We start from the raw sequence: 23,581 nt of genomic DNA, 5'->3' as shown, positions 1-23,581 counted from the left end.
CAGCCGATTCCTGCCGTTCAATGCCGGATCAGGCGGCCGGATCTAACGTGCCACAGGTATGAAAGTAGCCTAACTCGTCAGTGAGTAAAAATCTCGGAAAACTCCTTTGACCGGTATATATCTGACATCTTGACCTGTACAGTTCTTTGGCTCAGCATAATTTTAACTATTTAAACTGCAGTGATTTCAAGATACCTAATATCTCTACTCCATTCACATCCAATGCTGTACATAAAGTTCTGGTGGTAGCTACAGTCAAAACTGTAAAAAGACTGCAGTAAACGCTCAGTTTCCTAGTGTGCAGTGCACAATGGTGGGCTGAGGCTTTACACGCTGTGATGTATTAAAAGGATACAAGGAGGTTTGAGGTCATGCAGTGGATATAAATGGAAAGTAAGACATGTTGTAACTTAGAGGATTTGTTCACTTTTTCAATAATTTGTATTGGTCCAATGCACCTAAAATAAAATGACATAACATCTCACCATTTGGTAGCTAGAGCGGCGCTTCAAACAACCTTACTGTATGTGTCTCCATGGTAACAGACTACAAACACACCTGTGGTAGTCTGATCCTGCAGTCATATTCCCTTCCTTTGGCTTTCTTCCTGCTAATACTGACCTCTTGTGGCCAGTTTATGCAACTGCATGAACACCACAAAATTGACAAATGACTGGACAGCCACGATGCAGGTCGTCTCTGAGATCTGTTAGTGCCTGGGAGTATTGTGACTTGTATATTATCATTATTATTATTATTATATGCACTTATATAGCGCTACTATATCCTGCAGCACTTTACAGCCATTAGCTTCCAACTGTCCCCAATGGGGCTCACAATCTAAGGTCCCCATCAGTATGTCTTTGGAGTGTGGGAGGAAACCGGAGAACCTGGAGGAAACCGGAGAACCTGGAGGAAACCCGCACAAACACGGGGAGAACATACAAACTCCATGCAGATGTTGTCCTTGGTCGGATTCGAACCTAGGACCCCAGCGCTGCAAGGCGCCAGTGCTAACCATATATATCTTACTTTTGTTGGAAATCCTTGATTAACTTCTTGGCCTTGTTGTACTTCTTCTCCAGAGCCTGGTACTGACTCTGAGTCTCTTTCAGGTGCTCGTTGACTGTATGACACAAAGTCTGAGCCTCGATCCAGTAACTTTCCAGCTTCATCATCCTATCTTTGTTCTCCTCGATGTTTTGCTGCAGCTGAGTCTTTTCCAGTTCCCACCTCACTTTCTCATTCTCTGCCGCTTTCAGCTGAAGAACAGGAAAAACCATTATGCAAGAGCTAATCCTACAGAGCAGTACTTCATGACACCGCTATCTATCTATCTATCTATCTAGAGCAGGCATCCTCAAACTGCGGCCCTCCAGCTGTTGTAAAACTACAACTCCCACAATGCCCTGCTGTAGGCTGATACCTGTAGGCTGTTCAGGCATGCTGGGAGTTGTAGTTTTGCAACAGCTGGAGGGCCGCAGTTTGAGGATGCCTGATCTAAAGTATAGACTGAGGCAGAACTCCACAAATAATGAAAAATGGTGGACCACTTTATTCACCCAACTTGCAACGTTTCAGCCCAACACAATGAGGCATTTCTCAAGCAACAACCTACAGCCTGGAGGGACTGCCCCCACAATATCTTCTTGACTAGTTCAAAAATAGAGAAAAATAAGAAGGCGGCACTCACCCATGCAGTCATTTATAAAAACGATCCTTTATTCAGTGGCCTGAGGAAGCGCAATTTTGCGCGAAACGTCCGTCGCCGCAATGTGTGGGTCATCTGCATTCCGCCCCTGTCATTTCTGCCGATATTGTTAAATCATATATCGGATGAATAAAGGATAGTGATGAGCGGCAGGGGCTATATTCGAATTCGCGATATTTCGCGAATATTTGCCATATATTCAAGATTTCGTGATCTCCAGTCATTATTTTCTTGATTGTGAAAATTCGCATTACGGGGAATTTTTTCTTGCAATCAACACTACTCCTTACATCAAAGATATTGCAGCCTTCTGATTGAGCCCACAAGCTAGAAGCAGGGAGGGATCTTGTCTACTGATTAAAAATCTCGAATATTCGAAATCACGAATATATCACTATATTCTAAATATTCGCGAATTCTCGAAGTGCAAATATTCACGATAAAAATTTGCAATTCGAATATTCGTGATCAACACTGCATGAGTGAGTGCCGCCTTCTTATTTTCTCTATTTTTGAACTTGTTGACATGTCTTTGGATTGGCGTTGCACCACAAGATTGCAGTGAAGACGTGGAGGTGCGCGAGACATCTGTGTCCGTGTATGGATTGTTATAGAGTGTACAGCTGTGCCGCCTACGTCTGTCTACTACATGTGTGTATCTTCATGACTAGTGCTGTTGTTTTTATTTATTTATATAGCTATCTAATCAATCTATCTATCTCATATCTATCTATCTATCTATCTATCTATCATCTATCTATCTATCTATCTATCTATCTATTATCTATCTATCTATCTATTATCTATCTAATATCTATTATCTATCTAATATCTATCTATTATCTATTATCTATCTATCTATCTATCTATCTATCTATCTATTTATTATCTATCTATCTATCTATCTATTATCTATTTATTATCTATCTATCTATCTATCTATCTATCTAATCTATCCAAATAGAAAAAAGGCAGCACTCTCCAAAAATAATGGTCTTTTATTCACCCAAAATAGATGAGATATACAAAAATAAAAAATGTATCCATTTTGGGTGAATAAAAGACCGTTATTTTTGTATTTTTGGAGAGTGCTGTCTTTTTTCTATTTGGATAGATTAGATATATTGATATGAGATACATCGATAGATAGATAGATAGATAGATAGATATGAGATAGATAGATAGATAGATAATAGATAGATATGAGATAGATAGATAGATAGATAGATAGATATGAGATAGATAGATAGATAGATAGATAGATAGATATGAGATAGATATGAGATAGATAGATAGATAGATAGATAGATAGATAGATAGATAGATAGATAGATATGAGATAGATAGATAGATAGATATGAGATGATAGATAAGAAATGATAGGAATATAGATAGTGATAGACAAAAAAAAAAAAAATGGATCCATCTATCTATCCAAATAGAAAAAAGGCAGCACTCTCCAAAAATAAAAAATTAAGTTATTTTATTCACCCAAAATGGATCGCATTTTTTATTTTCTATCTATCTATCTATCTATCTATCTATCTATCTATCTATCTATCTATCTATCTATCTATCTATCTATTATCTATCTATCTATCTATCTATATCATCTATCTATCTATCTATCTATCTATCTATCTATCTATCTATCTATCCATCCATCATATATGCCCCTAATGGACCAAGACATTGGATAATTATGGCCTCTGCAGGGTAAATCTAGAATTACCCTGGTCCCATACAGTAAATAGGCGCTCATGTAGTACTATGATTACTCTCCACGCAGGCTCATGACGCTCATATTCCGTACATTTGTTGTCCAACGCTTTCAAAGTCCTTCATCTTGAAGCCCATCTTGTAGATGTTTGGGTTTCTGACTTTTGATTCGCACACTATGTATATGATTGATTCTATAATTACCAGTCTCCTTCCAGGCTGCACACATACTTTATCCCGCTCACCTCCCTGGTCTGTAATTGCTCCCGACTCCTGAAGCCTTGGGTGTGTCCCAGTTTGAGGCAGCGCCAAAGATATATAGAAAAACGGTCACTCCATCATGATTGACACCTGTCACCTAAACACACATAACCAAGTCATAGATGCCTTTCACACTGTGCACAGGTTTCTTTCCCAGGTTAACCCCTATTTATCTCTGGACATGTGTGATAGGCATCTATGACTTGATTATGTGTGTTTAGGTGACCGGTGTTAATCATGATGGAGTGACCAATGGTGGAGGCCTTTCCCTCCCCTTGGTTTTGGAGAGGAGGGATTAGGACACACTTAAATCCATGCTCTCCATTATGATACTTTGTTACGACTAAGGACGTAGTGTCTGAAATGCGTCAACAATCACTGTATACAAGGTGGATGTGTCTCCTGTACCATTTTATACCAAAATAAAGGAGAAGTTTTAGAGGACGTTTATTGAATCTGGAGCCGTTTTTCTATATATCTTTTGCGCCTCCTTACAGGCTGCAACTGGTGTGTGCAGTGACCGGATGTACTGGGAGCAGACGCCATCGCTGTGTCACAATGTCTACTCCCGCTGCGCCGCATCATTAAAATGTTCCCACAATTGGCCCCTTTCGCAGCTGAGTCTACATGTTCACACAAACAAGCCGCTGCCTCCATTGTGCCCGCTGACGAGAGGGAGAATGGATAATTGCAGCCTTACCTTTGTTTTCAGCTTCTGGATTTCAGCTTCGGTGACGGCATGCTTAATCTGCAGCTGCAAGGAAATAAGGGGAAAGAAGGAGTCAGAAGGGGAGGATGGCCGCGTGCTGGGTACGGCTGGATCGCCGAGGGGAAGCGCTGCAGTGCAGTAAGGTTGTAAATTAAAACGTCTCGCTGCAAAAAGAAAGAGAAAAAAAAAACTACACAGTGTCAGTCTTCAGTTATGGATCAGACAGCCGCCTTGTAAGAGCAATCTCCCACGTCAACCATAAAAACATTGAGTGGAGTCCAACCTGCCGCCATGAGATAAAACCATCAACATAAACAGAGACGACAGTCTGCAGCATCCCACGGTTACATAACGCCGGGCTGAGGGATCGGCTGACACTTTACAGCCAGCTACTGACAGTGCCAGGAATACAGCAGCACCACAATGGCTGCTGTTATTACATATGTGGGGGGTCCGACTGAACTGCTATCGCTCAGACCCATTATCAAAAATACCTAAAGAAGTCCCGTGTGTCACCTACCTATAAATATCTCCAGGGTATGAGAATACAGTTGTGTTCAAAATAATAGCAGTGCGTATAAAAAAGTGAATAAAGCTCAAAATCCTTCTAATACACACAAATGCATTGGGAACACTACACATTCTATTCCAAATCAGAACATGAAGAAAAATATATCAAATTTGTGTTGTTTCTCTAAAAAAAAATGAAGAAAAGTGAATATTAGACTGTTCAAAAAAATAGCAGTGTTTGTATTCTTCTTTACAAACTCAAACATTCCCTATATAAACTGAAGAATATTTGCAGATTTTGCTTTCCTTTGAATCACTAATATGTAGTTGTATAACCGCTGTTTCTGAGAACTGCTGGACGTCTGTGCTGCTCGGAGTCACCACCTTCTGCCCCTGTGACCAGGTATTCCAGCCCAGGATGATTGGACTACATTCCACAGTTCTTCTCTATTTCTTGGTTTTGCCTCAGAAACTGCATTTGTGATGTCACCCCACAAGTTTTCTATTGGATTAACCCCTTAAGGACCGGGCTCATTTTCACCTTAAGGACCAGGCCATTTTTTGCAAATCTGACCAGTGTCACTTTAAGTGCTCATAACTTTAAAACGCTTTGACTTATCCAGGCCATTCTGAGATTGTTTTTTCGTCACATATTGTACTTCATGACACTGGTAAAATGAAGTCAAAAAAATTATTTTTTTTGCACAAAAAAATACCTAATTTACCAAAAATTTGAAAAAAATTAGCAAATTTCAAAGTTTCAGTTTCTCTACTTCTGTAATACATAGTAATACCCCAAAAAATTGTGATGACTTTACATTCCCCATATGTCTACTTCATGTTTGAATTGTTTTGGGAATGATATTTTATTTTTTGGGGATGTTATAAGGCTTAGAAGTTTAGAAGCAAATCTTGAAATTTTTCAGAAATTTACAAAAACTCAATTTTTAGCGACCAGTTCAGGTCTGAAGTCACTTTGCGAGGCTTACATAATAGAAACCACCCAAAAATGACCCCATCTAAGAAACTACACCCCTCAAGGTATTCAAAACTGATTTTGCATACATTGTTAACCCTTTAGGTGTTGCACAAGAGTTATTGGCAAATGGGGAGGAAATTTGAGAATTTCATATTTTTGTCAAATTTTTCATTTTAACCCATTTTTTCCACTAACAAAGCAAGGGTTAACAGCCAAACAAGATTGTATCTTTATTGCCCTGACTCTGCCGTTTACAGAAACACCCAATATGTGGCCGTAAACTACTGTACGGCCACACAGCGGGGCGTAGAGTGAAAGGTGCACCATATGGTTTTTGGAAGGCTGATTTTTATGGACTGGTTTTTTGACACCATGTCCCATTTGAAGCCCCCTGATGCACCCCAAGAGGAGAAACTCCCTAAAAGTGACCCCATCTAAGAAACTACACCCCTCAAGGTATTCAAAACTGATTTTACATACGTCGTTAACCCTTTAGGTGTTGCACAAGAGTTATTGGCAAATGGGGATGAAATTTGAGAATTTCATTTTTTTGCCTAATTTTCAATTTTAACCCATTTTTTCCACTAACAAAGCAAGGGTTAACAGCCAAACAAGATTGTATCTTTATTGCCCTGACTCTGCCGTTTACAGAAACACCCCATATGTGGCCGTAAACTACTGTACGGGCACACAGTAGGGCGTAGAGTGAAAGGTGCGCGGTTTGGTTTTTGGAAGCCAGATTTTGCTGGACTGGTTTTTTGACACCATGTCCCATTTGAAGCCCCCCTGATGCACCCCTAGAGTAGAAACTCCATAAAAGTGACCCCATCTAAGAAACTACACCCCTCAAGCTATTCAAAACTGATTTTACAAACTTTGTTAACCCTTTAGGTGTTGCACAAGATTTAATGGAAAATAGAGACACAATTTCAAAATTTCACATTTTTGGCAGATTTTCCATTTTAATATTTTTTTTCCAGTTACAAAGCAAGGGTTAACAGCCAAACACAACTCATTATTTATGGCCCTAATTCTGTAGTTTACAGAAACACCCCATATGTGGTCGTAAACCGCTGTACGGGCACACGGCAGGGCGCAGAAGGAAAGGAATTCCATACGGTTTTTGGAAGGCAGGTTTTGCTGGACTGTTTTTTTTTGACACCATGTCCCATTTGAAGCCCCCCTGATGCACCCCTAGAGTAGAAACTCCAAAAAAGTGACCCCATTTTAGAAACTACGGGATAGGGTGGCAGTTTTGTTGGTACTAGTTTAGGGTACATATGATTTTTGGTTGCTCTATATTACACTTTTTGTGCAGCAAGGTAACAAGAAATAGCTTTTTTGGCACGTTTTTTTTTTTTGTTATTTACAACATTCATCTGACAGGTTAGATCATGTGGTCATTTTATAGAGCAGGTTGTCGCGGACGCGGCGATACCTAATATGTATACATTTTTTTTTATTTATGTAAGTTTTATACAATAACTTCATTTTTAAAACCAAAAAAATGTTTTAGTGTCTCCATATTCTAAGAGCCATAGTTTTTTCAGTTTTTGGGCGATTATCTTGAGTAGGGTCTCATTTTTTGCGGGATGAGATGACGGTTTGATTGGCACTATTTTGGGGTGCATATGATTTTTTGATCGCTTGCTATTACACTTTTTGTGACGTAAGATGGCAAAAAATGGCTTTTTTTACACTGTTTTTATTTTTATTTTTTTACGGTGGTCATCTGAGGGGTTAGGTCATGTGATATTTTTATAGAGCCGGTCGATACGGACGCGGCGATACCTAATATGTATACTTTTTTTTTATTTATGTAAGTTTTACAGAATGAGTTCATTTTTGAAAAAAAAAAAATCATGTTTTAGTGTCTCCATAGTCTAAGAGCCATAGTTTTTTCAGCTTTTGGGCGATTATCTTGAGTAGGGTCTCATTTTTTGCGGGATGAGATGACGGTTTGATTGGTACTATTTTGGCGTACATGCGACTTTTTTGATCACTTTTATTACCTTTTTTGGGAAGTAAGGTGGGCAAAATTTCAATTTTCTCATAGTTTTTATTTTTTTATTTTTATGGCGTTCACCGTGCGGGGAAAGTAACATGACCATTTTATAGATCAGGTCGTTACGGACGCGGCGATACCTAATATGTGTAGTTTATTTTATTTTTTTAATTTTTATTCAGTGATAAATGTTTTTTTTTTTTATCTTAACTTTTTTCACTTTTTTTTACATTTTTGTGACCCAGACCCACTTGGTTCTTGAAGATCCAGTGGGTCTGGTGTCTGTATAATACAGTACAGAACAATATATATTGTTCTGTACTGTATTTTACTTACACTGAACAGATCTGTGCTTTTAGCACAGATCTGTTCAGCACCATGGACAGCAGGACGCCTGAGCAGGCGTCCTGTTGCCATGGGAACCCTCCCCGTCTGCTCAGAACTTCGCAGACGGGGAAGGGTAAGGACGGGGCTGAGGGGGGCTCTCTGGGGGCTCTCTCCCTCTCCATCGGGGGGCTGCAAAGGCACAGCAGCCCCCCGATGGAGAGGGAGGGAGCTCCCTGACCAATGACAGTTAACTTTTTCCATACAGCGGTCCGTACGGACCGCGGTATGGAAAGGGTTAAACGGCTGACATCTTCACAGATGTCAGCCGTTTATACCAGGGTGCCAGCAATGTGCTGGCACCCTGGTATACCCACTAGAAGCCAACGATCGTTCATGGGGAGGCGGGCGGGGGATCGCGATCCCGCCTGCCGCACCGCCCGCCTCCCGCAACGCCCCCACCGCCTGCGACACCCCCCCCGCACCACCCTCCGGCATAAAATCGTGCAGGGGTGCAGGGGGGGGTGAAAAATAATGATTTTAGCCACTCTAAAGTTTCTGATCCCCGCGGTCAGGGACCGCGGCGATCAGAAACTGCAAAAAGCGCAGCAAACCGCAGGTCTGAATTGACCTGCGGTTTGCTGCGATCGCCGATACGGGGGGGTCAAATGACCCCCCCCTGCGTTGTTACGGGATGCCGGCTGAATGATTTCAGCCGGCGTCCCGTTCCGATTAACCCCTGCGGCGCCGGAATTCCGAATTTAAGTCAGGACGTACCTGTACGCCCTTGGTCCTTAAGGACTCGGGAAATAGGGCGTACCGGTACGCCCTGCGTCCTTAAGGGGTTAAGATCCGGGGATTGGGCTGGCCACTCCATAACGTCAATCTTGTTGGTCTGGAGCCAAGATGTTGCACGTTTACTGGTGTGTTTGGGGTCGTTGTCTTGTTGGAACATCCATTTCAAGGGCATTTCCTCTTCAGCATAAGGCAGCCTGACCTCTTCAAGTATTCTGATGTATTCAGACTGATCCATGATCCCTGGTCTGCGATAAATAGGCCCAACACCGTAGTATGAGAAACATCCCCATATCATGATGCTTGTCCACCATGCTTCACTGTCTTCACAGATCACACTATATATGACTGTAGCGTTTGCATCATTTTTGAAGCTTTAAGGACTTATGCACACGGTTAAAAAACTGACGGTACTCTGAATGTATGGAGGTATCACTGTACTTATGGCACTTCAAGGATCTGTACAGAACTCATCGTGCCACCATACAGCCTTCATGACATGTGAAAGTTCAGACAGAAAGGAAAACAGACTAGCAGAGTATTTCTGGAAGGCTGCTATGGGTTTGTGAAGAGGGTTGAGTTCCAGTTGTCCCCTGCCCCATGGACACTGTGGGCCTACACAGGACTTCTCCTGGTCAGAGACAATGGTCTCTACAACATAAGGGAAGACAGGGAAGAAAACCAGAGCCTGGCCCATAATGCATCGGGACAGGGGGGGTGGTTATTGTCCATATTTTGGTTCTCTATATATTGAGCAGTGCCGGGGTGGTTGAAGCATTAGTCACCAAGACTATACAGCTGCATCAAGAAAAGGTCCTTGAACATAAACTAACTGTGGCACAGGCCTAATAATCCCATAATAAGATGCTTTTGTTGGCGATCCATGCCTGTTTAGAGCTATTCTTATTCCTCCACTCTTCTGTCTCATTTTTTAAGGAAACACAGTAATTTCTATGTGCGCTCTGTCTGAAGGAGCAGATAATTACAGTATTTATATGTACTTTTCAATTTAGCAGTACTTGGGAACAGCGCGGAAATGCTTGCACAGATAATATAACGACGTGAGAGATTTTTATTTTGTGGACTTTTTTTGGACCTTATATTTGACATGTAAGTGGGATTGACATTAGTTTAGTGCGTTATAGTCCTCCAATACATCCATACGTCTTAGGTTACATGCACACGAGCATATTTGGGGTCAGCGTCCGATTTGCATTTTTTGCACATTGCACATGGACACATTCATTTCTATAGGTCTGTAAAAAATACGGACAACACACGGGAATTATCTTATCCTGTACTGATCCTGAGTTACATCCAATATTATATTTCAGAACAGCACTTATTATTCTGTACAGATCCTGAGTTACATCCTGTATTATACTCCAGAGCTGCACTCACTATTCTGCTGGTGCAGTCACTGTGTACATACATTACATTACTTGTCCTGTACTGATCCTGAGTTACATCCTGTATTATACTCCAGAGCTGCACTCACTATTCTGCTGGTGCAGTCACTGTGTACATACATTACATTACTTGTCCTGTACTGATCCTGAGTTGCATCCTGTATTATACTCCAGAGCTGCACTCCCTATTCTGCTGGTGCAATCACTGTGTACATACATTACATTACTTGTCCTGTACTGATCCTGAGTTACATCCTGTATTATACTGCAGAGCTGCACTCACTATTCTGCTGGTGCAGTCACTGTGTACAGACATTACATTACTTATCCTGAGTTGCATCCTGTATTATACTCCAGAGCTGCACTCACTATTCTGCTGGTGGAGTCACTGTGTACATACATTACATTACTTGTCCTGTACTGATCCTGAGTTGCATCCTGTATTATACTCCAGAGCTGCACTCACTATTTTGCTGGTGCAGTCACTGTGTACATACATTACATTACTTATCCTGTACTGATCCTGAGTTACATCCTGTATTATACTCCAGAGCTGCACTCACTATTCTGCTGGTGCAGTCACTGTGTACATACATTACATTACTTGTCCTGTACTGATCCTGAGTTGCATCCTGTATTATACTCCAGAGCTGCACTCACTATTCTGCTGGTGGAGTCACTGTGTACATACATTACATTACTTATCCTGTACTGATCCAGAGTTACATCCTGTATTATACCCCAGAGCTGCACTCACTATTCTGCTGGTGGAGTCACTGTGTACATACATTACATTACTTATCCTGTACTGATCCTGAGTTACATCCTGTATTATACTCCAGAGCTGCACTCACTATTCTGCTGGTGGAGTCACTGTGTACATACATTACTTATCCTGTACTGATCCTGAGTTTTACAGCAAGACACGGAGGCTCCTATTGCTATCTCCTTCTTTACTGTCACCACACAGCAGCAAAGAAAAAACTTTACATAACATGACGTAACCATAGTAACATCTCCCTCCCCTCATAGTCCATATAATAGACGGCTCCTCCTATAGATCCTCCTCTTTCTTTGCTGCTGCCACCAAGATAAGTACTCATTTTGGCAGCTCCTGTGTTTAGATTTTATATCTTATATATAGCTTATATATGTGATTATATTACTGTGTATTGTCACTTGCTGTTATTTCACGCTTCTGCTAGCGTGTTTCTTGCTGTTCATTGCCTGGGACTTTGCTCCCTGTGCTCATATCATTTTCATTTTATTAAGGTTATTAGGCCTGTTTTACCTAGTCCTCCCCCTCTGGCCCTATAGGTGCCGATTATTGCGGTTTATCATTGTACCCCATTATATTATTCCTTTGCAGGTTCCGTTCCTACCCCATCGGCGCTGCGTTCCCGCGCTCACCTCAGTCTTTTCCTATGGCCGCGTGATCTCGCGAGATCTCGGCGGCCATATTGGTACTCCTTGGGCCGTCTCCCGCTGTTCTCGCGGGATTTCGGCGGCCATTTTAGTTTTCTCTGTTTCTTCCCGCCGATTCTCGCGGGATCTCGGCGGCACTTCCTGGTTCTCCGCTTCCGTCCTAGGATCCAGTCGCCGGCTCCGGCGCTCCTGCACATCGGGTGACTAACCCTGTTTCAGTACCTATTCTGCTTGCCCTGCAATATAACAAATATATCCGGCCTATTAAGCCCTCATTTAGCCCCACCATTAGAGCAGTGTAACCTAGTGCCACCATCAGTCAGTTATACAGGGAGACCGTCCTGGTTCCTATCATGCCTCGATCCGAGCCTACCCATGAGGCCTCTACACCCTCCTCCCCTGATAGGGATGCCCATATTGGAGTTGACACTCAGGCAGTAGCGCTGCAGCGCTCTGTCACGGCCGCAATTACTGCTGCAATGGACTCCATGTCCTCTGTGCTGTCTCAGACGATAGCACAGGCTCTGTCTGGTCACCCTGTTTCAGGGTCTGTGCAGCCTGCGGTCCCCACAGCTCAGCAACCTCCTATGAATAGTCCTGTGTCACAGGTACAATTGACTGGTGCGCCTCCGGCCACCCTTGAACACGCGCATAGATCGCGTAAGAGAGCCTTTCCGCGCCAGGCAGAACGGGCGCGGCCTTGGAAATGCGCTAGAGCGCAACAATTGAGTGATTCTGACGCCGATATTGGGTCAGATGAGGAGGCCTTTGCTGATACAAATGCTGAGTCTGAGGATGAAACGCATGCGGGGCCCAGTTCCCCCCTCTGCCCCACTCCTTCCACTTCTCAAGTGAAAGATTCCTCTGCGAGGGCCACTCCGGCTTCCTCCCTTGTTGACCATTTGGGAGAGCCCATGTTTGACCCTAACGCCCTCCACCATCCCAGATCGGCGGAGTGGCTGCCGACGGACCATGTTGGTAAATACCTGGAACATTGGGTCCGCCGCCCCCTTAGCAAGGAGGCGAGAAATAAGATGAAGGCTGAATGCCCTAGGCCCATTGTGCCTAATAAGGTTTGTGACACCCCTGTGGTAGATCCCAAGGTCACACAATTCCTTGCCAAGTCCGGCTGGAATCCCCGTAAGGGGTTAGACTCAGCTCTGCGCAGCTGTCAGGACAAGCTCCTAGATGTGTTTGGTCCTCTAACCAAACTGTTTGAGATGGCTGAGAATGCCAGATCAGATGGGTCCCCTATTGACCCTGAGGAAATGAGAGGCTGGATCCAGCGGGCAATCTGCATTGCTGGCAACGCCAATTCCTCTCTAGCAATAGAGAGAAGGAAGGCAATTTTATTTAAAATTGACCCGAAACTGGCCAACCTGGCCCTTACCGAATCAGGCGCAGATGCTCAGGGTCATCTCTTTGGAGACTCCTTTATAAAGGATTTAAGCCGGTTCGTGGGAGCTTTCACTGCCCTAGATAAGGCCCAATCTTCAATTAGGAGAGTATTCCAGGGACGGGTCTCCACCAGGGCCGGCAGTATTAGGGGCCGTCTGTCCGGCCGTTCCAATTTTCAAACCCGCAACGCGGGCAGAGGCTCCTTTCATCAACGCCCCGCCTTCCAGGAACAGAGGTTTCCATCCCCGTTCTTCCCGGCCAGAGGTGGACAATGGCGTGGCAGACCCTACAGAGGAAATCAGTCCTCAAGACGACATTTCGGTAAGTCCTCCCCCGATGGGGGCTTCTTTGGAGCATTGCATAGGGGGCAGACTCCTGCATTTTTCCCCTGCTTGGGCGGCAATAACATCCGACCCTTGGATTTTATCCACTGTAGAAGGCTTCCACGTGGAGCTCGTGGCTTCGCCAGACCAGATTCCAACCCCTCCCACCTCCCTGCTGTCTCGCCCCGACGCCGCGCTGGTAGACCTAGAACTCTCTTCCCTCTACCACAAGCGGGCGATCGAGAGGGCACCACCAGGCATGTCAGGTGTCATCAGCTCTATCTTTCTGGTCCAGAAGAAAGGGGGTCAGATGCGCCCTGTTATCAATTTACGGGCTCTGAATGCGATCGTCCGCTATCGCCACTTCAAGATGGAGGGCATCCATCTACTCCGAGATCTCCTCATGACGGGCGATTGGTTTGTAAAACTAGACCTCAAGGACGCTTACTTAACAGTACCTGTGTCCGCCCCATCCAGGGACTTACTGCGTTTCCTGTGGAGGGGAGAAATCTGGAGGTTCTCTTGCCTCCCTTTCGGCCTTTCCTCAGCGCCATGGTGCTTCACAAAACTTATGCGACCAGTGGTGGCCTGGCTCCGCAGTCGTGGGGTACGCCTCATAATATACCTGGACGACATTCTTGTCATGCACCAGTCAGCCTCGACTCTGTTGATACATCTCAGCTGGACGACGGACCTTCTATCCCGTCTAGGTTTTCTAGTCAACCACGAGAAGTCATGCTTAGAACCATCGCAGAGGATGGAGTTTTTGGGGTTTACCGTGGATTCGGTTTCCGAATCCCTCTCGCTTCCCGCAACGAAGCTGCGTTCCATACGCAAGGAACTCAGACATGCCCTGTCTATTCCTCGGCTGTCCCTACGCCATTTGGCCAGGATCATAGGTCTTCTTGCCTCTTCGATCCAAGCAGTGTTTCCGGCCCCATTGCACTACAGGGCCCTGCAGCGCTTGAAGATAGCGCATCTCCGCTCTGGCGCTGCGTTCGCAGACACTCTGATCCTGGACCCGGAATCTCGGGAAGAGATCGCTTGGTGGATCGACAACCTGGAAGCTTGGAACGGCAAAGCGATATTTGGTTTACATCCCGATTTCACTGTCGAGTCGGACGCCAGCCTTCACGGTTGGGGTGCCCACTGCAACGGGATCTCCACGGGTGGCCGGTGGTCCACAGAAGAGGCGCGACTTCATATCAACGCGTTGGAACTTCTTGCCGGTTCCTTTGCCATTCGGAGTTTCACCAACGGGATGGCTCGGGCGTGCATTCGTTTGAGGATGGACAATGTGTCTGCAGTGCGATACATCAACCGGTTGGGAGGTACGCGCTCGGCTACCTTGGCTCGGTTAGCAAAAGATTTCTGGGCCTTTTGTCTCTCCAGGGATGTCATGGTTCAAGCGGAATTCCTCCCGGGACTCCACAACAGTCGGGCGGATTGGGGCTCTCGATACCTTACGGACAGCAGCGATTGGATGCTAGCGCCAGAAACATTTTCAGAGTTATCCAGGAATTGGGGTCCTTTTGCGATAGACCTATTTGCCTCACGTCTGAACACCCAGCTTCCACGGTTTTTCAGCTGGCGCCCGGATCCGGCGGCAGAGGCAGTGGACGCGTTCCTGCAACCCTGGTCCGGTCCGCTGATGTATGCATTCCCGCCATTTGCTATGATCCCGAGGATGATGTTACATGTTCGTCGTCATCTGGCCGAATTGGTAGTGGTGGTTCCCTTCTGGGGGACTCAGGCTTGGTTTCCGTCACTACTGGGTCTCCTGATAGATGTGCCGTTTCTTCTCCCGAATCGGATGGATCTCCTCCAGGACCCTCGAGGTTTACACCACCCGCTCCTGTTGGACGGATCCCTACGTCTGATAGCCTGCCGGATCTCAGGACGCCTGGAGAAATCGGTAATATTTCAGAGGCAACTAGACGCCTTTTGGACAACGCATGGGCTCCCGGCACCAGAAAATCTTATCGGGCAGCCTGGCGATCTTGGTCTAGTTGGTGCGTGGAACGGGACTTGGATCCCGTTTCGGCCCCTGTGACCCATCTTTTAGATTTTCTTACCTCTCTTTTCGAAGCGGGTAAAGCTTATCGCACAATTAATTTGTTCAGATCCGCTATTTCGTCTACGCATCAGGGTTTTGATGGTGTCCCTGCGGGACAGCACCCTTCCGTATCGCGTTTGCTTCGCGGTTCCCGCATGTCTCGTCCTCCCCGTCCTCGCTTTACCACGACTTGGGACGTTTCTTTGGTTTTGTCCTTTTTATCCAACTGGCCAGGTAACCCGGATCTCACCTTACGGCAGTTGTCGGCTAAGTTAGTGGTTCTTTTTTGCCTGATATCCTGTAAGCGGGTCTCTGATGTTCGGGCGCTTGATCATGACGCCAGATCATTTACTCCGGAAGGGGTCACCTTCAATATATCCAGACGTACTAAGACCAACATTAGGTCGGTCTCTTACCCATCGTTTCCAGCCTCACCGGTTCTTTGTCCGGTGGCTTGTTTGAAGGAGTATGAATCTCGGACGCGTGCTTACCGGTTGTCTTCGGTTCCTCAGCTTTTCTTGTCCATTCGACATCCATTTGGTCCTGTCTCCAGCCCTACTTTGGCGCGTTGGATGAAGTGGATTATGTCGTTAGCAGGAATTGATACTTCCATATTTACAGCTCATTCCGCTAGAGGCGCATCAGCTACCGCCTTGGCTGTTTCGGGGGCACGATTGGAGGATATTCTACGTCTTGCGGACTGGTCTTCGGCATCGACATTCAGGGAGTATTATTTTAGACCGCCTCCACATTTGTTTTCTGCTGTGATTGCTCAACTTTAAACTTAGCAATAGGAGCCTCCGTGTCTTGCTGTAAAACTAGGTGATTTTCCTAGTCTTTGACGGAAAGTCATGGTTTTATTAAAGACACGGAGGCGAGTATTGCCCACCCGGGGATTCCCTCCCTTACAATGTATTTACTGTGGTTTTTACTCTGATTTGCATGCTTTGTCTGCATAGTCGGCTTAAGATATTTATTATGGCAGGATCGCGTATGACTAGCGATGTATTCTTCTGCCCATTGCTTAATTTGTTTATCACTTTCAGGAGGAAGTTGATTCGCTACGGGCTTCAATTGCTCTGCTCCAGTTATAGCCATGTTGGCTTTCAAGGAAGAAAGGTTCCAGTGATCTCAGCTGATGGTGTTCGTTCGGAGGTTCCGGTGGTTCCGTGCTGGTCGTTTTCCCGATTCAAGGTTCCGGTTTCGTGTTCGGTGGTTCCGGTCATGGTGTCAGGCTCGTAAAGAAAGAGGAGGATCTATAGGAGGAGCCGTCTATTATATGGACTATGAGGGGAGGGAGATGTTACTATGGTTACGTCATGTTATGTAAAGTTTTTTCTTTGCTGCTGTGTGGTGACAGTAAAGAAGGAGATAGCAATACTCGCCTCCGTGTCTTTAATAAAACCATGACTTTCCGTCAAAGACTAGGAAAATCACCTAGTTACATCCTGTATTATACTCCAGTGCTGCACTCACTATTCTGCTGGTGGAGTCACTGTGTACATACAATACTTATCCTGTACTGATACGGAGTTACATCCTGTATTATACTCCAGAGCTGCACTCCCTATTCTGCTGGTGCAATCACTGTGTACATACATTACATTACTTGTCCTGTACTGATCCTGAGTTACATCCTGTATTATACTGCAGAGCTGCACTCACTATTCTGCTGGTGCAGTCACTGTGTACAGACATTACATTACTTATCCTGTACTGATCCTGAGTTGCATCCTGTATTATACTCCAGAGCTGCACTCACTATTCTGCTGGTGGAGTCACTGTGTACATACATTACATTACTTGTCCTGTACTGATCCTGAGTTGCATCCTGTATTATACTCCAGAGCTGCACTCACTATTTTGCTGGTGCAGTCACTGTGTACATACATTACATTACTTATCCTGTACTGATCCTGAGTTACATCCTGTATTATACTCCAGAGCTGCACTCACTATTCTGCTGGTGCAGTCACTGTGTACATACATTACATTACTTGTCCTGTACTGATCCTGAGTTGCATCCTGTATTATACTCCAGAGCTGCACTCACTATTCTGCTGGTGGAGTCACTGTGTACATACATTACATTACTTATCCTGTACTGATCCAGAGTTACATCCTGTATTATACCCCAGAGCTGCACTCACTATTCTGCTGGAGCAGTCACTGTGTACATACATTACATTACTTATCCTGTACTGATCCTGAGTTACATCCTGTAATTTACTCCAGAGCTGCACTCACTATTCTGCTGGTGCAGTCACTGTGTACATACATTACATTACTTATCCTGTACTGATCCCGAGTTACATCATGTATTATACTCCAGAGCTGCACTCACTATTCTGCTGGTGCAGTCACTGTGTACATACATTACATTACTTATCCTGCACTGATCCTGAGTTACATCCTGTATTATACTCCAGAGCTGCACTCACTATTCTGCTGGTGCAGTCACTGTGTACATACATTACATTACTTGTCCTGTACTGATCCTGAGTTACATCCTGTATTATACTCCAGAGCTGCACTCACTATTCTGCTGGTGCAGTCACTGTGTACATACATTACATTACTTGTCCTGTACTGATCCTGAGTTGCATCCTGTATTATACTCCAGAGCTGCACTCCCTATTCTGCTGGTGCAATCACTGTGTACATACATTACATTACTTGTCCTGTACTGATCCTGAGTTACATCCTGTATTATACTGCAGAGCTGCACTCACTATTCTGCTGGTGCAGTCACTGTGTATATACATTACATTACTTATCTTGTGTTGATCCTGAGTTACATCCTGTATTATACTGCAGAGCTGCACTCACTATTCTGCTGGTGCAGTCACTGTGTACAGACATTACATTACTTATCCTGTACTGATCCTGAGTTGCATCCTGTATTATACTCCAGAGCTGCACTCACTATTCTGCTGGTGGAGTCACTGTGTACATACATTACATTACTTGTCCTGTACTGATCCTGAGTTGCATCCTGTATTATACTCCAGAGCTGCACTCACTATTTTGCTGGTGCAGTCACTGTGTACATACATTACATTACTTATCCTGTACTGATCCTGAGTTACATCCTGTATTATACTCCAGAGCTGCACTCACTATTCTGCTGGTGCAGTCACTGTGTACATACATTACATTACTTGTCCTGTACTGATCCTGAGTTGCATCCTGTATTATACTCCAGAGCTGCACTCACTATTCTGCTGGTGGAGTCACTGTGTACATACATTACATTACTTATCCTGTACTGATCCAGAGTTACATCCTGTATTATACCCCAGAGCTGCACTCACTATTCTGCTGGTGGAGTCACTGTGTACATACATTACATTACTTATCCTGTACTGATCCTGAGTTACATCCTGTATTATACTCCAGAGCTGCACTCACTATTCTGCTGGTGGAGTCACTGTGTACATACATTACTTATCCTGTACTGATCCTGAGTTACATCCTGTATTATACTCCAGTGCTGCACTCACTATTCTGCTGGTGGAGTCACTGTGTACATACAATACTTATCCTGTACTGATACGGAGTTACATCCTGTATTATACTCCAGAGCTGCACTCCCTATTCTGCTGGTGCAATCACTGTGTACATACATTACATTACTTGTCCTGTACTGATCCTGAGTTACATCCTGTATTATACTGCAGAGCTGCACTCACTATTCTGCTGGTGCAGTCACTGTGTACAGACATTACATTACTTATCCTGTACTGATCCTGAGTTGCATCCTGTATTATACTCCAGAGCTGCACTCACTATTCTGCTGGTGCAGTCACTGTGTACATACATTACATTACTTATCCTGCACTGATCCTGAGTTACATCCTGTATTATACTCCAGAGCTGCACTCACTATTCTGCTGGTGCAGTCACTGTGTACATACATTACTTATCCTGTACTGATCCTGAGTTACATCCTGCATTATACTCCAGAGCTGCACTCACTATTCTGCTGGTGCAGTCACTGTGTACATACATTACTTATCCTGTACTGATCCTGAGTCTATATAGTACGAATAGCATCATGTCAGTAAATTCCCAGATAACGTTTGACCATGTGCTGTTTTTCTTACCTCTTTAAATTTGTGAGCTAGTTTTGTTGCATCCAGATCTGAAGAAAACACTTCATCACCTTCTGGAAGATCAAAAACCTCAATGGCCATTTCTCTTCCTGGGATGACTGGCCCCACATCTTCATCCTCCTCATCAGTGGCGTATTCTCCAGTCTGTAAGATGAACGATAAGATAACATTACACAAGCATGGACTGGGTGAGAACATACTGGAGCAGATTTACTAACATGTCTAACATTTAGGCTACATTCACCCGACCGAGGTGAAGCTGTTCCTGTGTTGTGGACTGCAAACCGTGGATCCCAAAAACACGAGCACCGTCCTTGTGAACTCCGTGCTGCGGTGTGGACTCATTGACTTGAATGGGTCCGCAAGATACGGCAAAAGTAGGATAGGTCCTATTTTTTGTGATTCGTAGGCACAAAAGGGCTTCCGGTCCGTGCCTCCACTCCCATGTCCGCAACACGGTACTTTCACAAAAATGTTATTTAATAGAGAATGGTTTAATCAGCAAATTTCTAAATCCCTTTTTTTTTTTTATTATTATGAATAACTACTATAGAAGTTTCCTGAGAACCTACAAGATTCCAACAGAACAAGAGCATTAATAAGTGCCCCCCGCGTTCTTTTATCTTCTGTAACTCACACGCCCGAGCCTGTCAGCCAAATAATAGGGGACACGTGGGTGATCAGAACACGACGCTGCGGAAGAAAACACACTCAGAGCACAAGTTATGTCATAATTGTTTCCAAAGATGAAAGGACCGTTCTTCAAACCCTATGAGATGCTGACAGCTATAATACTGCTTCAAGGGGAGCGTGACAACTCTAACAAAACAGCAAACTGCCGAACAGATGGAGGATAATATCCAATATTTGTTTCCTGCTGATTCGGGTTGAGAATGTGATCTGTGAGAGAAGTACTAGATGTTAGTAATCTGATAAACTATGAGTTACTTCAGTGATGTCACCAGATATATGTGATCTGATAAACCACGAGTTACTTCAGTGATGTCACCAGATATTACTAGTAATCTGATAAACTACAAGTTACTTCAGTGATGTCACCAGATATAGGTGATCTGATAAACTATGAGTTACTTCAGTGATGTCACCAGATATATGTGATCTGATAAACCACGAGTTACTTCTGTGATGTCACTGGATATTAGTGATCTGATAAACTATGAGTTACTTCAGTGATGTCACTGGATATTAGTGATCTGATAAATGATAAGTTACTTCAGTGATGTCACCAGATATTACTAGTAATCTGATAAACTACAAGTTACTTCAGTGATGTCACCAGATATATGTAATCTGATAAACTATGAGTTACTTCAGTGATGTCACCAGATATTAGTGATCTGATAAACTATGAGTTACTTCAGTGATGTCACTGGATATTACTAGTAATCTGATAAACTACAAGTTACTTCAGTGATGTCACTGGATATTAGTGATCTGATAAATGATAAGTTACTTCAGTGATGTCACCAGATATTACTAGTAATCTGATAAACTACAAGTTACTTCAGTGATGTCACCAGATATATGTAATCTGATAAACTATGAGTTACTTCAGTAATGTCACCAGATATTAGTGATCTGATAAACTATGAGTTACTTCAGTGATGTCACTGGATATTACTAGTAATCTGATAAACTACAAGTTACTTCAGTGATGTCACTGGATATTAGTGATCTGATAAATGATAAGTTACTTCAGTGATGTCACCAGATATTACTAGTAATCTGATAAACTACAAGTTACTTCAGTGATGTCACCAGATATATGTAATCTGATAAACTATGAGTTACTTCAGTGATGTCACCAGATATTAGTGATCTGATAAACTATGAGTTACTTCAGTGATGTCACTGGATATTACTAGTAATCTGATAAACCACGAGTTACTTCAGTGATGTCACTGGATATTAGCAATCTGATAAACTATGAGTTACTTCAGTGAAGTCACTGGATATTACTAGTAATCTGATAAACCACGAGTTACTTCAGTGATGTCACTGGATATTACTAGTAATCTGATAAACTACAAGTTACTTCAGTGATGTCACCAGATATATGTAATCTGATAAACTATGAGTTACTTCAGTGATGTCACCAGATATTAGTGATCTGATAAACTATGAGTTACTTCAGTGATGTCACTGGATATTACTAGTAATCTGATAAACCACGAGTTACTTCAGTGATGTCACTGGATATTAGCAATCTGATAAACTATGAGTTACTTCAGTGAAGTCACTGGATATTACTAGTAATCTGATAAACCACGAGTTACTTCAGTGATGTCACTGGATATTACTAGTAATCTGATAAACCACGAGTTACTTCAGTGATGTCACTGGATATTAGTAATCTGATAAACTATGAGTTACTTCAGTGATGTCACCAGATATTAGTGATCTGATAAACTATGAGTTACTTCAGTGATGTCACTGGATATTACTAGTAATCTGATAAACCACGAGTTACTTCAGTGATGTCACTGGATATTAGCAATCTGATAAACTATGAGTTACTTCAGTGAAGTCACTGGATATTACTAGTAATCTGATAAACCACGAGTTACTTCAGTGATGTCACTGGATATTACTAGTAATCTGATAAACCACGAGTTACTTCAGTGATGTCACTGGATATTAGTAATCTGATAAACTATGAGTTACTTCAGTGATGTCACCAGATATTAGTGATCTGATAAACTATGAGTTACTTCAGTGATGTCACCAGATATTACTAGTAAACTGATAAACTATGAGTTACTTCAGTGATGTCACTGGATATTAGTAATCTGATAAACTACAAGTTACTTCAGTGATTTTACCAGATATCAGTGATCTGATGAACTATGAATTACTTCAGTGATGTCACCAGATATTAGTAATCTGATAAACTATGAGTTACTTCAGTGATACAGATATTACTAGTAATCTGATAAACTACGAGTTACTTCAGTGATGTCACTTGGGGAGGACTTTTTTAACTACAGAGGGGGCACTAAAGAGGCATTATACCTGCTGGTGGCACTATGTGGGTGGGGGGCTCTATAACTACAAGGGGGCTCTGCAAGTACTGGGGGTACTGAAGTCGCATTATGCCTACTAGGGGCACAATATGGGGGTCATTATATCTACAGGGGGCACTATAAGTACTGCAGGCACCACAGGGGAGCATTATAACTACCGGGACACTAAAAGAGCCTTATAACTAAAGGGGCACTACAGGGAGCACTATAACTACTGGGACTAGGGCACTATAGGGGGCATTATAACTTGTGTGGGTACTACCGAGGCATTATAACTACTGGGGCGTTATAGAGCTGCATTATAGCTTTATTACTACTTGGTGCACTAAGGCGGGATATTATTATCTGGCACGATATGGATGGCACTATTACTAACTCTTGGGAAGCAGTATTATCATTGGGGGCATTGTAGGGAGTATTATTACTAATGAGAGCACTCTGGGACTTAAATATAATATGGGGGGGACTATATGTAAGGCAGTTTAGTTTCAGAAGTATAGTGTTTGGGGGCATTGGGGAGTACAGCGGGCACAGTATGCATTTTTTTTCAATGTATTTTTTTTAAGAAATGTTTTTTTGTACAGTAATTGTTGAACTTGAGAACAATGGATGTCTATGGAACAAAAACACCAAAAAATACAGCTACAGTGGGGGAAATAATTATTTGACCCCTCACTGATTTTGTAAGTTTGTCCAATGACAAAGAAATGAAAAGTCTCAGAACAGTATCATTTCAATGGTAGGTTTATTGTAACAGTGGCAGATAGCACATCAAAAGGAAAATCGAAAAAATAACTT

General features: G+C 43.4%; 1 protein-coding gene across 2 annotated transcripts in view; it reads right to left on the bottom strand.

Annotated features, from left to right (window-relative positions):
- PPP1R9A (protein phosphatase 1 regulatory subunit 9A) overlaps nt 1-23,581 on the bottom strand; it is a 257,522-nt gene that overhangs the window by 56,381 nt on the left and 177,560 nt on the right. For both annotated transcript variants that reach the window (XM_040431213.1, XM_040431212.1), the window contains exons 7-9: nt 19,731-19,883; nt 4,392-4,445; nt 1,033-1,262 (exon numbers count right to left, since the gene is read on the bottom strand). In XM_040431213.1, the coding sequence (XP_040287147.1) occupies nt 1,033-1,262; nt 4,392-4,445; nt 19,731-19,883 (437 nt within the window). The remainder of the gene's footprint in view (nt 1-1,032; nt 1,263-4,391; nt 4,446-19,730; nt 19,884-23,581) is intronic.

The sequence above is a fragment of the Bufo bufo genome, chromosome 5 (genome assembly GCF_905171765.1).
Source record: "Bufo bufo chromosome 5, aBufBuf1.1, whole genome shotgun sequence".
NCBI lineage: Eukaryota > Metazoa > Chordata > Amphibia > Anura > Bufonidae > Bufo > Bufo bufo.
Note: the sequence above shows the minus strand (reverse complement) of the source record. Positions and strands in the feature narration are given on the sequence as shown.